The 16,458-nt window shown below is 44.3% G+C and overlaps 1 protein-coding gene across 1 annotated transcript in view; it reads left to right on the top strand.

Annotated features, from left to right (window-relative positions):
* LOC103352811 (protein sidekick-2) overlaps window positions 1–16,458 on the top strand; it is a 332,816-nt gene that overhangs the window by 305,151 nt on the left and 11,207 nt on the right. Inside the window, exons 36-43 of the mRNA XM_008275471.1 lie at window positions 888–1,003; window positions 1,403–1,589; window positions 6,430–6,567; window positions 6,957–7,166; window positions 7,248–7,373; window positions 8,252–8,416; window positions 8,562–8,702; window positions 11,533–11,671. Of these exons, the coding sequence (XP_008273693.1) occupies window positions 888–1,003; window positions 1,403–1,589; window positions 6,430–6,567; window positions 6,957–7,166; window positions 7,248–7,373; window positions 8,252–8,416; window positions 8,562–8,702; window positions 11,533–11,671 (1,222 nt within the window). The remainder of the gene's footprint in view (window positions 1–887; window positions 1,004–1,402; window positions 1,590–6,429; window positions 6,568–6,956; window positions 7,167–7,247; window positions 7,374–8,251; window positions 8,417–8,561; window positions 8,703–11,532; window positions 11,672–16,458) is intronic.

Consider the following 16,458-nt stretch of genomic DNA (forward strand, 5'->3'; position numbering starts at 1 on the left):
TCTGTTGAGGATGAAAAGTTTTCTGCTTCAACCCTCTGAATCCCAAAACCTGCCAGGGGGGGGTGTTTGAAAGGCATGTGATCTCTAAAAATCTGTAAAAACACCAAAATTACATCATTTATCAGAGCCAGGATGTGTAATAACTGAAGGAATCCTTGGATTTTTCGACTTTTTGGATCAACTGTGATGTGCTGTTCCATCAGAAAACCCAAATCTAACTTGAATATTGTGGTGTTTCACTAAAATCACTTAAAAAAAATCCTCAAACATAAATTGCTTGCTGTAAACAGATTCTGTAAATAAAAAAAATACAAAACATGATGAGCTCCTTGGCGCCACCTTGAAGCCATGAGTGGCTGAGCTGCAACCAACAGACCAAAATGAAGAGACTTTGCAGCTGAACTTGGTTGGACTGCAGGCTGTGTTCACACATAGCAGATATCAGACATGTATGGTAACAAATGTAAAATGTAAATGGTACTGTTTTCTAGTATTGGGATCACTTAAGGGAATTTGGAAAAACGTTGTACCTGGTGATTTCCGTTTTTCCATTTTTTTCAATTTTTGCAAAATAAATAATCAAACAAATTCTTTTTAATGGCATTGAGACTTTCTTATACAGCACAGAAACATTTTTGAATTCTCGTTACTTCTAGCCATGGTTGTGCTGCTTCCATAGAGGTACAGGACTTTTTATTGCACCGGAAAAATGAGCCTACAGCGAGTAAAACTGTGTAAAAAAAAAAAAAAAACATCGCCCAGAACCTGTTTGGTATTCAGAGGGTTAAGCTGCCTGAGTGTACCCGTGATATTAAAAATTAAAACTCTTATCATGCAGAAAAATGTCCTTATTTAACTTTTTTAATTTGTCTGATGGGCTGCTTCAGTGCCTACAGCCCCTCCTCAGAATGTGGCCATTCAGTCTGCAACAGCCACCCAGCTGGACGTGACCTGGGAGCCTCCACCTGTGGATGCACAGAACGGAGACATCCAGGGATACAAGGTCACATTCTCACGTTTCTTACTTGGTTCTGGAGCAAATTAATTTAATAAGCCCACTTTTATAATTTAATTTAATAATACAATTACACTGTGTTCCATTTTTATTGTTAGATATTTACATTTGAGTCATTCACAAGAGACTACATCTGTTTAATGTTAATCACCACTAAATGGACATTTTTACACTTCTAGCTAACACTGTTTTCCACAGGGGCTTCCAATGAACGGTTTAGTCTGTTGCTCAATAAAACATTTGCAGGGAATAAAATGAAATTGTGTCTTTCCCTTAAGGGAGTTTGAAATGGGACTGAGTTTTATAGAAGCAGAAATAGCTGTATTCCCTAAACAGTGTCTGAAGGCACGGTTTAATATTTATTTATGCCTGTGGTATTTCATGTAGATTTACTTTTGGGAGTTCCAGCGTAAGAATGAGACGGAGCGGCTGCGGACTCTGTTCATGCCTGAAGGAGGGGTGAAGCTCAAGAACCTGACCGGTTACACCACCTATATGATCAGTGTCGCCCCCTTCAATGCCGCCGGGGACGGACCCCGGAGCTCCCCGACGAGGGGACGCACTCAGCAAGCAGGTAAATCTCCCCGTACCCATCGATGTGCACATTTTTGTAATTGATATAAGTGACTTTAACTGTCAGGATTAGTGCAATCAAGTAAAACAAACATCGAGAATGACTATAAGTTGAAGACAAGGTTCACCCTAAGGACACGATACCGAGACACAAACAAAGTAATGTGGTGTACGCAGTCCAGTGCAAGGAATGCCATGACCTGTACATCAGGGAGAGGACAAAGGACACTCATTTGAAGGCAACAACGTACAGATTTTGACCAGGGAGGACAGATGGTTTGAGAGAAGCCGTCTAACTGGAAAGACCGTCCCTCAACAGAGGTGGAGGTCTGAGGCATCACCTCTCACCTGTTTACAATTCAGTCCTAAGATCTCTCCCCAGGAAGATGAAACCACATCCACACCTAGACACAAAAGACCCTAACGAACCCCTTTGTGGTAGGAGGAGCAATAACGACCCAAATAACGAGGGGGAGGAGCCACAAACCCCCATTTGAAACTGAAACTCAGGTGTTAATAGCTCCTTTAGGATATAAGTATCTGGAACTCCCAACTGGTCAGTCAGAGCTGATGAAGCCTCTTGGATGAGAGGTGGAACGTCTTCAAGGAACTCAAGTAAGTCCAGTTGCTACGATTAATGTACCAGAAAGACAAATGAAGCTTTGTTCAGTACGGAAGATCTGTTCACTCGCATTCTGTCTCGATTCCTGGCTGCCCCTAGACCCCGTTTTTTAGTTTCATTACAGTTCTGTCACTCTTCTTCCATGTCGCTAATCTTGCACCCGTGCCATCCCTATCACACCTGAATCTGGTGGTGGTATCATTGAGAACCCAGATATCCTAAGATCCTGCAAACCTTGTTTTTGACTTCTTATTGTGGACAATATGAGCCCGAGTTTTCCACATTGCTTCTTGGCATATCGCAGGTGAATCTTCAGCTCTTCAGCTACATCAACACAGCGCCCAGTCTTGACGCGTCAAGACGTTACTCAATCCCTTCAACACAGTCCCACTGGACCTGACGATCCAGCTCTGGTCTCGATGTCTCAAAACGTATCAGGCTATTAAGTTAGCCGATCAAGACTCACAGCTGTCAAAAGTCAACATCACAGACACCCTCAAAAATCATACCTCAAATGGAATTCCAGATTCCATGTCGCAGTCAGTTTGACTTCACGAGTAATGTCATCTGTCAGATAAAAGACGAGCTCCCTCTGAGGGACGACGCCCAGATCAAAACATCTGGTCCTGTCTGCTCAGTGACCAAACGGAGCATTGCTTTTCCATGACTATCAGGACAACTGGCTCTTAGTCCAGTTGTAATAGGCTCTCTGACGTCTGGTTAGCTCAAGTCTGCAAAACACTACAAGAGAAAACGCTTCTGTAACTCTACTTACTTGGGAAACATTTGCCCTTTTCTCCATCTCAGTTAGCATGCCACTTCATCCCATCCTCATTTCAACACCCTGTGCTTCTATATATCAGTTCTATAGTTCCTCGTATTCCTTAAATTAATCGTACATTTTGTAATATGTCCTTTCATCCCCAAATCTTTGGGGTTGGTTCACTTATCACCCACACAGATCCCCTTTTCAGTCCCTATATGCTTCATGGTTGAGATTTCAAAAGTTCAGAAAATTCTTCATCCTTTTGTCTCCTCTTGTTCCAACTCAGATAATCATCCGATGCCTAAAACCTCGGTTCATTTAACACTTCAGACAAGCGCTGCTCAAGTGCGATCTGAGCCCTCAGCAGTACTCAGGTGCCTCCTTCAGAACAACTTCTGCTGCCGTACAGGGAGTTTCCTTCTCCTCTTTTTAACTGGGTCTCTAGTCATCTGCCGCTTTTACATCAGACCTAATTCTCACTCTCCAAGTTCCCTGAGCTCAGCGTGTAGTTGGTGGCGGTTACTCGTTTACGGTCTAATTTGGCGCTATCTGTTCGTCTTCCAACAGTCCTTCTGCTTCTGGCTCTCGTTCGTTTCTTTCTGGCCTCCAGCCAATCTCAGGCTCTCTAACCTCTCTCTCTTTGGTCCATCTAGCCAATCAAAGGCTTCTGTTTTCTCCGGCCAATCAGGCTGTCATTTCTCCATCAAAGACTTACGCATTCTCTAGCCAATCAGGCCATCGTTTTGACTCGCCAAACAAAGGGCTCGAGCCTATCTCAAGCTCTTCTCTCTGGCCTGTGTGCCCTCTTTCTTCATTTCTAGATGTGTAGATGCTTTTGTTTGCCTCCTTTTTTTTTCATACAGATTTTATCAGTTTTATCGTATTACTGAGCTCAGCTTGTTGTACACACCAACCATCTAACGTATCATCATATCTCTGTTAGAATTGAAACTCACCATGGTCAGATTGCTTTACTTTGCATCTTTCCTCATCTTCTACCTTCATCTGGGACTCCCTGTGATAATGCCTCTCACCAGTGGCTAACCACCATAATACTTTGATTCAACATGTGTCTGCAATATATTTTTGCATCTGAAGTCTCTGTATTGAAATCAGGCTTAGCTTTAGTAAGTATGTGACTCTCATTCAGTGGTCTATCCGCTCTTTTAATTCATTGCAATTCTGGCAGTTCTGTCACTCTTCCTTCAAGGCAGCAGATCATACATCCCTCCTCCTCCAGGTTGTCCAGGCTATCTCAGCTACTTTCTATCAGCCATCTGCTAACTGTGCTCCACCACCGGGGGGGGTCCTGTCCCCCATCTCCTACCTCCATCTGGGATTTTCCTCCACGGTGTCACTTATCACCCGACAAAATAGTTTGACTTTCTGCGACAAACATTTGCTCTCCACTTCACATGATCTCTCGTTACTGAAAGGCGGCAACGAGACGACACCAGTAAAGCAGATAAATGAGGCGACTTCCAGCCATGTTCGTTCATTTGTCATATTTATGTGAAACGTTAGTTTGGAGAACCCTGAGAGCTTTTTTCTCAAAGTAGATGAGTCAGCCATGAGGAAAGAATTTGATGTGACGATGATGCTAATCATTGTTGTCAGCGTGCCAAACGATGTTAGCGGAACCACACACTGAGCATAAGTTTCTAATCAGCCGAGCCATTCTGAACTCATTCGCTGAATCACGTGTTTTGTCTGAAAAAAGTAAAAGGTATGAAGTTTTTGTCAGCGAGTTTCAAGTCCGCGGGCACGCTTTATTTAAAGAACAGCCCCGTGCCCTTCTTTCCTTTCTGTCTTTCTTCCGCCGTCTTCTTCCTCTGACTCAGGGGACCCTCTCCTTGTATCCCCATCTGCAAACATGTCAAAACAATATTTGTCTCCCAGAAACTCCAGTGTAAAGGAGCTCATTTTTGGTGTGTTTTACTAATATGTCTCAGGCTATTAAAACGTGGAGGAAAAAAAAGAAGATGTTCACAGCTTCTTGGTTTCCCTCAGTGGTCACTGTTGTCAGAGGAGGAAGCAGATGACAAGCTGGGAGGAGGAGGAGGAGGGAGGAGATAGTTATCCCATCTTTTTAGAAGACAAAGGCCTTTTGTCTTCTGCGAGCGTCTCAACTTCTCCTCAACTGGTTTAAAGACAACAGGGCAAACTGTGTTTCCAGCACTGTAATGGGGTCTGGAGGCTAAGAATGGTCATTGTGATTGTGAATTGCTGTGACCCGGGTCAGTAAGTAACGCTGAGCCTTTTTAACTCTGTGTAGTTTAACAAAATGGTGTTGTTGACCTAATAAATGCAGCTCAGTTTGTGAGCAAGGACACAAACTGAGCTGCAAAACATTCAGCCAGTGGATTTTAGTTGCAAAACTGCTGCACACACAATTTTAGAAATGCGAATATGGATCCAAAGTAAGAAAAGTTCCAGCAGGAGCTGTTTGGACCTACCAATGTAGCCTTTGCTAAGAAGAAAGTAATCAATTTTTACATTTTTTCAGAATAAAAGAGCCTCTAGGTGGCACGGAATATTTCCACACCTGTTGTGTTGCTGACCTGTAGTGGTTGACTTTAACAAGTTTTGTATTTCAGGTGGTTACAGATGAGTTAACTTTGGATTCACATGTGTTGAAACCATTCATCAAGCCTTTATGGATCTACCTAAACTTTACCGGTTTAGAGGTCTAATATGGTGAAACATTGAAGCTGTTAAGATATGAAGGCGTTTAAGCTTCAGTGATTCTCTTCTGCTCCCTGCGCTCAAAGATACTGCTTTTTAATACAGCAAATCCACAATAAAATGCCACATTTTTCTGTTTATGTTGCCAGACAACGAAATGAGTACGAAAATAGTGACTGAATTGCAGCTTATATAGACGTTAAGACTTGTTACTGCACCGCTTAACTGCTGATTTTATAACCACTACGTCATCTGACAAACTATTCAGCAACGCCTCCGTAACAAATGATCGCTCAGAGAGAAACTTGAAATGGTCAAAAGCGTTTTGTTTTGACAGCAGTAGCTCAGCTGTATTTAAAGCTACAGAGATTATTCAGACCACGGCTAAAGGTTAGGGTTAAAGGTTATATGTGGTAAAATGAGCTGTTTTTGCAGTATTTTGAGCTAAAAGAAAAAAAAGTAAAAGATGCCTTCAGTTGCTGAAAAGAGGCATATTATAGCATATTTAAAATAACGGGTTTACATAAAAATATTATGGTGCTTAAGTCAAAAATATAGATCTGCTAGACTCATACGGTTATCTAGTTATCTAACATTAACCCTATCTTTAATTATCAGCTCTATAGATGTAGATCTGTACATAATATGTGTTTGTATGGCCTCCTGCACACATTTTATTCCCACATGTCCAAAGGTTTGTCTCACGAATCCCCCTTTCTGCATGCTTGGTTTACTGTCTGTTAACCACATGTCCTCTTCATGTTCCAGCTCCCAGTGCTCCCAGCTTCATTCACTTCAGCGAGCTGACCACCACCTCGGTCAACGTGTCCTGGGGCGAGCCCACCTTCCCCAACGGCATCATTGAAGGCTACCGTCTGGTCTACGAGCCCTGCACACCTGTCGATGGTGATAACTCATTCCTGGCTAGCTCAAAGTTTACTTTGCACTACGTGGCTGCTGGCTTCTATGAAGGCTTCATGCACACTACAGGATGTATCGGAAACACTTACTGACGGTGTACAATTGTCAATTTGTTTAGATCAACTCAACCTGTTCAGAATCTTGTGGTGTGCATTTTATCTCGAGCTACAAGCTGACCATCACATTGACCTTAACTGCTCATATGTCATTGCAGTCTTTTACATGATGTTTTGACAAAATGCTGCATATTTCCCACGACTAATTCCATCACTGTGTATGTATGTGCGTGCGTGTGTGTGTGTGCATTTGCTGAGTGCGCCCCCACATTGCCTGGCCTGTGTAAGACCTGCTTTAAATGTGGTGTGTTTGTCTAGAGTCTTCAGTGGCCTGTGCCGACTGTCTTCACTCCCCCTCCCCCCCAGGCGTCAGTAAGACAGTCACGGTGGACGTGAAGGGGAGCGGCCCCCTCTGGCTCAAGCTCAAAGATCTGGCAGATGGCGTCACGTACAACTTTCGCATCCGGGCCAAAACTTTCATCTACGGCCCCGAGGTGGAAGCCAACATCACCACCGGACCGGGGGAAGGTAGTCGCTGGTAGTCGGCGTTTGTGAAAATGAAAAATCTTCCCGATGATTCGCCTCAAACACCTCATTCTTCCTCATCAGGAGCCCCCGGACCCCCCGGAGAGCCCTTCATAACGCGCTACAGTTCGGCCCTGACCATCCACTGGACGAGCGGGGACCCGGGTCGCGCCCCCATAACGCGCTACGTCATCGAGGCCAGACCCTCAGGTAGATCATCACCTCATTAGCAAATACCTCGCCTCACGTTTGCTTCTGTGATTAAGGAGAGCGGCGTAAAGTGTCAACATCTGCTGCCCCCCGGAGTCTGCGTCCCTGGTATTTTAATGGGTTATTGATTCCGGGGCAGCGGTTGAGACGATCGGCATCCTGTTTCGGCTGTGATTGACAAGTCCTGGCAGGGCGATCAGGGTGATGGATGGTGGGGAGGGATGCGTTTCACCGCTCTCAGGCGAAAATTGAGAGGAATACTTCGTCCTACATTTTAAAGAAGGTTAGCGAGGGCTGTTGGACGGTAATGGACAGTGTAAATTGGCGTCCAGGGGATGGTGAGGATGGTCGAACCGTTCCCTTCCCCCTCCGTCCAGATGCCAGGGGCCGTAACTCTCTGCAGTATCACGTAGCTTGCTTTCGTCCTCAGATCAAATGACATCAGCTTTTTTCCAAACTTTGGTCAAAGTTCGGCAGCGTGACGGATGAACTCTGCCGCTTGTTTATGTTTGCGTGCCCCATTAAAACAGTCAACCGTACATTGATATTTACAAGCAGCAAAGTGTAATAAATGATCTCTGGCAGGAATTCCATAGCAGGCAGCGAGTCATCTAACACTGCTTGGCTTGAAATATGGCCGCGCCGCTGTTTATGCTGTAGATTTGGTTGCTGTAAATTTTTACAAGAGCGGGGAATTTGATGGATTGTGTAATATTTGTAGGACTTATCAATTACCCGGGGAGCTGCCAGCCAGACCGGAGCCTTAAATCAAACAAACAAACAACCTGTTAACAATGACATATTGACATTGTTTAAATATCTGGCTTGTTTTAAATAATGCTTTGTTTCCTCTGACTGAAACTTAAATTCCATCACAGACGAGGGTTTGTGGGATATCTTAATCAAGGACATTCCCAAGGATGCAACGTCGCACACCTTCAACATGGACATACTGAAGCAGGGGGTCAGTTATGACTTCCGGGTAATTGGAGTGAACGACTACGGCTATGGCTCTCCGAGTCTACCTTCTCCCTCTATATCCGGTGAGCTTTCGTGCATTTGCTAATAGAATTGGATTTCCATTAACTTTCGGAGTTAATTAAATTCCCCCAGGTGATTCCGACTTCACAGAAACGCGGCTATATGTTTCTAACAACCATGAATTTCAATTTTCTGTGTTTTATCCAGCCCAAAAAGTGGCTCCCTTCTACGAGGAGTGGTGGTTCCTGGTCGTGGTGGCTCTGGTGGGGCTCATCTTCATCCTGCTGCTGGTTTTCATCCTCATTATCAGGGGACAGAGCAAGAAATATGCAAAAAAGTCCGAATCAGGTGAGCGCACACAATTGCACAATTAAATGGAGCATTTGACTATCACGGAAGCCTTCTTAGCCGGTGGCACGGAGGGGCCGGGAATCTGATGACTTGTCGTTTTCGCATGAAACAGTAACACTTAATGGGGGGGAATTTAATGATTTGAACTTTTCAAATACTTAGCAGAGAAGTTTTTTTTTTTCCCGGAGAAGGTTATATTCTAATTTTGAACGAATCAGATCATTGGTTGAGTCGCAGGGGAACAAAAAAGCAGCGAAGGAGAGGAGGGAGAAGCAGGAACAGGGGGCATACTTGTCCATTCAGTGCAGCTCTGACATCAGCGGGTATTTCCCTCGGCTCAGCACATTTTGCCACGGCTGTTTGGCTGCCAGGCAGGGAGGGGAGGGGTCCCTGCGGGTCACTGCCCATCTTTCTGACTGACAGAGGAAAAACAAGAGGTTCCTTCTCACTCCAACACAAAGACACTCTCAAAGCCTCCATATCCCCCCTCTAGGAATCTGGCCCAGGCCACTGGACCTACCCAGTGCTATTTCTTGTTCTGTGTGTTTGCATAACCACCAATTGACCTTAAGTAGCCCTGGAGCTACCGCGGAGGTCCTGGCCTGGCTGTAGCCCCCCCCTCCCCTCCCCTGCCGTTACTCTTTGGATGACTGAAAGTGTTTTTAACCTGGCGAGCACTAGTTTCTCCAAACATTAATCTAGCGTGGAGCAGCACGGCAAGCCTATCACTCTCACTTTATAGCGTTAGCGTTTTCATCAATCACGAGGGAGTCAAAGCAAAACAGTTATGTTATTGCCCATTCATGTGTGATTCACAGAAAATGTTTACACGGGGAGACACACTCATTTATCATATTTTACACATACGCCTCGCTGACTCTGTGTATACACGTGTCATTTGTACTGAATTTGTGATGTTAGCGCTCTATGGGAAATGTCCTTTGTCATTACGCCCGTAACATTTACCATTTTTCCTCCGCGTCTAGGGACTCTTTAAAAACCCTCCTCGCTTCAGACTTGTTGTGATTATCTCCACTGTACAAGTTATTTTCTTTGTCAGTGTGTGTTTCCACGACGGAGATGTAAGAAACAAAGCTGTGCACATAAGCCTTGATTTGTCTTGACTTCTATTTTAAGACTCCTTTGGTGGAAATCAAGTTATTTACCTTGTTATCATGTCCATATGGTGGCTTTTTTTAGAGGAGACATCAGCGTTTCCATCTTGAAACTGCAGATTTCCCAAAAAACACAGATGCAGACCACCAGGGTTTGATCCATAACAAATCAAAGGAACCGAACATCATCATGCAGGCTGACATACTTACTTGTGTAGCATTAAATATAGTGTTCGAGCTGAGTTGTGGGTGAGCTGGTGTGCTCCAGCTGGGATGGGAAGGTAAAGAGAGACGTGTGGAGTTGCATCGAAGGGGTTGGTTTCAAGAAAGAAAGAAAAAACAACTTCTAAGTATGAAGCTTTTTAATACACTGATTTTTTTTTTTCTTTTTAGTGCTTTAAACATTGATTGGAGAGGGAGTTTAAAGAAATACTTCAACATTTTGAGAAACAGCCTTCTTCACTTTCTTGCTCAGAGTTAGATGAGAAAATCAATATCACTCTTGTAGCTGTCTGTTCAATATAAGGCTACAGCCAAAATAAGAGGTTAGATTAGTTCACAAAGACTGGATACAGGCTAGCAGCGTGCTGTATGAGGGGAACAAATCCACCTACCAGCACTCCTGAAACACGCTCATTTACATCTCGGGCTAACCGTTCCCTTAGGCGGGGCTCATACCACAAGAGTTTAGACCATTTTATTTCTATTATTTCATCCCTCCTAACAACTGAACAGAAAAGCTAAACCAGTGTTGAGCCCAAACTGCTTGGTAATGTGAGGAGTGTACAGATGCACTCTGAAACCCTCTGGACTATTCGCACAGTTAAAATCGGCATGGTTACCATAATCACGCTTGTGCACGGATAAAGAGACGCTTTGACCAAGTCACCCTACAATTCCTAGTCCTTGGGGTCGACTAGAGACATTAAAACTTCCCAACTCTTACTGCAAAGTATTATTAGTGTTACAGCAAGTTGTTGCACCACAGTCTCCGTTTCGTTTGCATCTGTTTCCCCATGAGATCGCACAAGGTGACGCGTGATTACTCCATCTGGCGCAGTGATCCTGACGATATCCTGATGATATTATTTTCACGTCTTCTAGTGTCTGAGACCGGACAGATATTCTTCTGTCTGTGCAGTTTCCCCTTATGTGCCTGATGCAACCTGATTTGGAAATCTGTTTAAAACTCCTGTAGCGTGTGCCGGGCCTTAGCTAGCTGAGCTATACATCTACTGGCTCCGGCTACATATTTTATGGCATTGATCTTTAAAAACTAGCTCTTGACGAGAAAGTAAATAACTTCTCAAATGATAACGATATTGCTTGAAGTCACTAAAATGAAGTGTTTACTTGAACCTTGAGAGCAAAAACAGTTGAATCTGAAGGTTTGACCTGTTAATGACCGTGAAAATTCTGATTAATTAACAGCTTTGAAAGAAGGTTTTTTTTGATTGTCACAACTTTGAGATTTGAAAGACACGCAGTTGACGGATAATTGCATTTGCCCTGAAGGACTCGGGGTCAAAAAGGGCAACGTTTCCATTCATTCAGTGCATTGATGTAGCTCATTAGTTATTTGTCTTGTTTTTCATCTTTTAAATTCCTCCTTTTGCTCACCCACTGATCACTCCTGTACATCCACGCTCCCAGACACTAACCTGCCTGTCGTCTGGCCTGTGGTCACACAGTGTCTCTGTACGTCTGTCCAGGTAACAACTCCAACTGCAACGCTCTGACCCACGGCGACATGGTCAGCCTGGACGAAGGCCGCTTCCCCGCTCTGGAGCTCAACAACCGACGGCTGTCTGTGAAAAACTCTTTCTGCCGGAAGAACGGCGTCTACACCAGGTGAGGGAGCCACACCTCGCGAGGAAAATCAATATTTAATCTGGGAGATTAATTTAAAGTCGAACAGAAGGTAAAATAATTGGGTTATCCATGGAAACTTTAACTCATGCCTGAAAACATTTTGAGCTCTGTGGAGGAAAAAAAAAAAAAAGAGAGAGAAAAACTCTTGACAACTTAAATCCACTCCTTCTGCTGTGTCGAAGCAGCACATAACCAGACTCACTACAGCTTCTCTTTTAATGAGCGTCTGTATTTCCGCGGATCCGAAGCTTCGCTGGTCTTGAGACCGCGGTCTTGTTTAAAACCAATCACTCTGACTGACACCTGTGCTGAGAACACCGCGGAGGCTGAGGCATAAGTCCAGTTTCAGATCCGACTGCAGCTTTGCATTAGATCATTAGAAGCCTGTTTACGCTGCAGGTAAGAGGCGGACGCAGAGACAGCTGCTGTCATGTCGCGGAGGACGGTTGAAAAGCGTGTCGCCGTTTGTCAGCGGTGACTTTATTTCATGTGCATTTCATATTCTTTGGAGGAGGAAGAAGAGGAGGATTTTGAGGAGACAGGTGCAGGAATTAGCATCCTGTGGGCTTATGTCCATATAGCCAAAAAATACATTGTCTTGTGCAGAAGAATATGAGGAGCTGTGTTGTGTGGGTGTGTGCGCTTTTGTACGCGTGCAACGCGAGCGTGACCTTGAGGACAGATCAAAGCCGGCGCAGGTCTTTGAGAAGCTTCCAGGCAGCTTCCTACCACTATGTGTGAGTCTTGAAGGGGGAGGCCGGGAGTGAAAGAATGCACAGATGTACGCTTCAGAATCAGCCTCTTTGAACTCAGCCCGTAGCGGAGAAACCCAAATCCCAACACCTGAGCCTCCGATTATAGATTAATGCCACATCTTGATCTCCGGTCTGTGAATACCAAAGACAGAATGGAGTCGTCTGCCTTATACCGGGATCAGAAATCAAACTCTTTCTTAATCCCACTGTATTCATTCTGATTCAGGGGCTGTGTCGGACAGGAAAATGCCATTTACAGCCGAGTCTGATGGAGATTTTCTCTGTGTGTAGATCATTTGTTCGGAGTTTAACACCAGAGCCGATGTGTGCGATCCTCAAATCGCGTAAATCACAGGGAGGTCAGTGACTTAAGCCCCTTTCAAACATGCACCTCTCTTGGTTAATCTGACTGCTTGTGAACGTGTCGCTTCGTGTCTGAGTGAGCGCTCGTTTCTCTGTAAATGCTGCGGTAACAGTCTAGTGGGTTGGAGCTAGCAACAGTGCCGTGCAGTTAAATTCACATCAAGTTGCGTGAAATGATTTGGGGAAGGCTTCGGCCACATTTCAGCGCTAACATTGGTCCAAAAGCATCACAGAAAGCACAACACATATACACTCACCGGCCACTTTATTAGGTACACCTGTCCAACTGCTCGTTAACGCAAATATCTAATCAGCCAATCACATGGCAGCAACTCAATGCATTTAGGCATGTAGACATGGTCAAGACGATCTGCTGCAGCTCAAACTGAGCATCAGAATGGGGAAGAAAGGTGATTTAAATGACTTTGAACGTGGCATGGCTGTTACGCGCCATGTCATGAAGCACAAATCATCTCAGACTGTTTCCCTGAGTTTGCTGTACTCCAATGGCCTCCACAGTCACCAGATCTCAGTCCAATAGAGCATCTTTGGGATGTGGTGGAACGGGAGATTCGCATCATGGATGTGCAGCCGACAAATCTGCAGCAACTGCGTGTTGCTATCATGTCAACATGGAGCAAAATCTCTGAGGAATGTTTCCAGGACCTTGTAGAATCTATACCACGAAGAATTAAGGCACTTCTGAAGGCAAAAGGGGGTCCAACCCAGTACTAGCAAGGTGTACCATACGGGATAAAGTGGGTAAAGCAAATAGATGAAGGGGTTATCATCACACATGGACAGAAATCACGAATGCCATTCAGTTATATAGACAATTTTATAAGTTGATATTAGTTCAGACTCATTCTTTTGTCTGATCACGTGTCGTAATGTCCACACATGTACCATCAGGAACATTAATGGACCAGTGACCCGTCTCTGAATGCCATAACAGACTGATGAAGTCAACAATATTGCATATCACATGTTTGAAAAGGCTTTTAATTTTCCTCAGCCTTAATTGTCAACCTTGTTATGGCTGTGAGTAGATTTAAAATGGAAGCTCATTACAGTGCGATAGTAAACAATAAATCATTTACACACTAGGTTTTAAGGCACTGGTAGTCAGAAACCGTTCGGCGTCGCACTGAAGTCGTCCGAACGCGTTTTCAGGGCTGACATTCAAATCGTTTGCCACTGTTATGATAAAGCAGGACGGATTAGCGGCGGCGTGGCTTTGTAGCATTGTCTTTCAGTATTTCGAAACCGGCTTTGACACTCTGCTTTGGGGGTTTAAGGAGGTCTCGGCGAAGTAATTCAGTGTAGATTAACGTGGTTTTGAAAACTCTTGAGTGACAAAGCTCTTGAACACTTCAGACATGTTAATGCGTCCCTTTAGGCAGCTGTGGCAAGAGGAGAGCCCGATAATGAGCATAGACCAGGGGCGGGTTTGATTTCACCCCCCTCTGGTTCTCATTCCTTACCTGACACTCTGCTGACGGAATTTTGCTGCGTGAGGATTAAGTGGACCTTTCTCTATCTAAGTGAGGGAGCTGATAAATAATTTACTCTCAACAGTGTATGAGAGTCAAGGAGAAGGGTGAAAGTGGGCTGAGATTCCTCAGTGTTTTTAAACAGGCAGTTTATCATAATGTCCCAGTAGGCTCACAATAGCATTTCTTCACATTGGCTCAGTTCTTTGTTTGGCTGCGTTATGAGGCGGCCCGCTAAGAGGACTGCTGAGGATTGCAAACTGCTGAAGGTTACTCCGGAGAGTCCTTCTGGGAATAAGCGCAGATAGAAAATTCAGAGCTGTGATTACAACTTTGTCGAGATGATTTCTGAGTCCGACTGCCGCTGTCGGAAATGGCATCCCCGGGGCAAAATTGACTCCGCCGCTGTTTTAAAAAGTCGTCCGCATTTGCACTAATGCGAAGCGTTGTTAGAAGAGAGGAACCGGGGAGGGATGCTGGAAAACGAGCTGGGTCAAAGATGGTGTTGGTGATTATTACTACTTATCTTGCTGCGAGGGAAATACTTAACAACTGTTAAAAAAAAAAAAGTCAAAACTTCTCTCAGTTTATTGCCACTAATTTACTTAATTAATTAGAATAATAATAATGCTGCACTCATGATCAGCATTTCAGTGAATATGAAGATGGATGAGCCCTCCATGACGTCACCTTCAGGTTTCCTGCAGAGCTGGGTGGAAGTTTAGTGCGGTGACTCCGGTTGTCGCCATCTTGACAGTTTCTGAATCCTTCTAACTTTTTATTTGTTAAAAAATGAGCAAAGAGATGGAACGCAAGTTGAGCTGCCATCAACAGTTGTAGAGCAAAGCAGCCACAGCCCTAAATATACACAATTTTAAGCTTAAATACAACTTAAATTTCGAGTTATATAAAAGCTCACCCCCTGTACGGTTGTCATCAGTGGTTAAATTAGCCATAGAGACCAAAAATGTTTCTGTACGAGTGTGTAAACGTGTTTATTTCTGCTGTAAAGTTGGGCATTTAAACATGGGGGTCACTGGGGATTGACTCACTTTTAGAGCCAGCCTCAAGTGGTCATTTGAGGAACTGCAGTTGGATTTTTTTTGTTCATTCATTTTAACTGTTGTCTCAATTATAATGCGAATTATAATCACAAAGAGGAAATAACTGCAAAATACATTCATAAGAAAAGGCCGGAGACATACACACATTCATACGTGTATGATGCCACGACTTGATTATCAAAATATGTATATACAGTCATGGCTCGATAATCCGACCCTTAGCAATCCAAAACCTTGCTATCCAACAGGTTTTAGGAAAAATTAACGGAACACATGAAAAACAGCCTTAACATACCGACAGCCTTGGATTCTGAATCCCACAGATCGGCTACGTTCAGACTGCAGGACTTAATGCTCAATTCAGATTTCTTTGCAAGTTCCTTCACATTTCCAGTTAAATGCGACTTCTATGTGATCTGCTGTGTGAACTTCATACGACCCAAAAGTGTCCCGCATGCGCAGAAGAGGACACGACGACGTCACCAGCGAGCGTGCTCAGTGTTTACGGAAGTAAACATGGATGGTAACGGTGAAGTGTATCTGCCACTCCCCCGCCGCCACTGATGGTGGAAACAGAAGTGTCACCGCTAACTAAACTGGCATCAGCAGCCAAGTACTGCTTGTGTGTTTCGGCCACTTCCACCCAGTCGGACCGCTCCCCCAGGGTGGAAGTGTCCCCCGGCCGCGCCAAATATTCAGATATTAATTATTAATTGGGCGTGAATATCCAGAGACCATAAAGGGCTATTGGGACTAGCCCTAGTTTGACGTGTAGGTCGGATCAGTGCGACCTGGCCGTTCAGACAGAAGTCACATGACAAAAGATCAGATACCAGTCGGATTTAGGACCATTTACCTTTGATGTCAACCCACGGGCCCGTGAACAAGCGCACTGGTCAGTTAGGCGTGAAATCCAGCGATGCGTAGTGCTCGAACAACACACTAGTTATTATAACAACTATGAACAATGAATATTAACAACAAATGAGCTTTCCAGCATCAAGCCCTCCTTGTATCTCGACCTCTGTCTTGACAATTCGACATAAAAGAAGGTTTTACATTTAGTGTCGGATTATCGAGTCACGACTGTA

The sequence above is a fragment of the Stegastes partitus genome, unplaced genomic scaffold, assembly GCF_000690725.1.
Source record: "Stegastes partitus isolate 25-593 unplaced genomic scaffold, Stegastes_partitus-1.0.2 Scaffold52, whole genome shotgun sequence".
Taxonomy (NCBI): Eukaryota; Metazoa; Chordata; class Actinopteri; family Pomacentridae; genus Stegastes; species Stegastes partitus.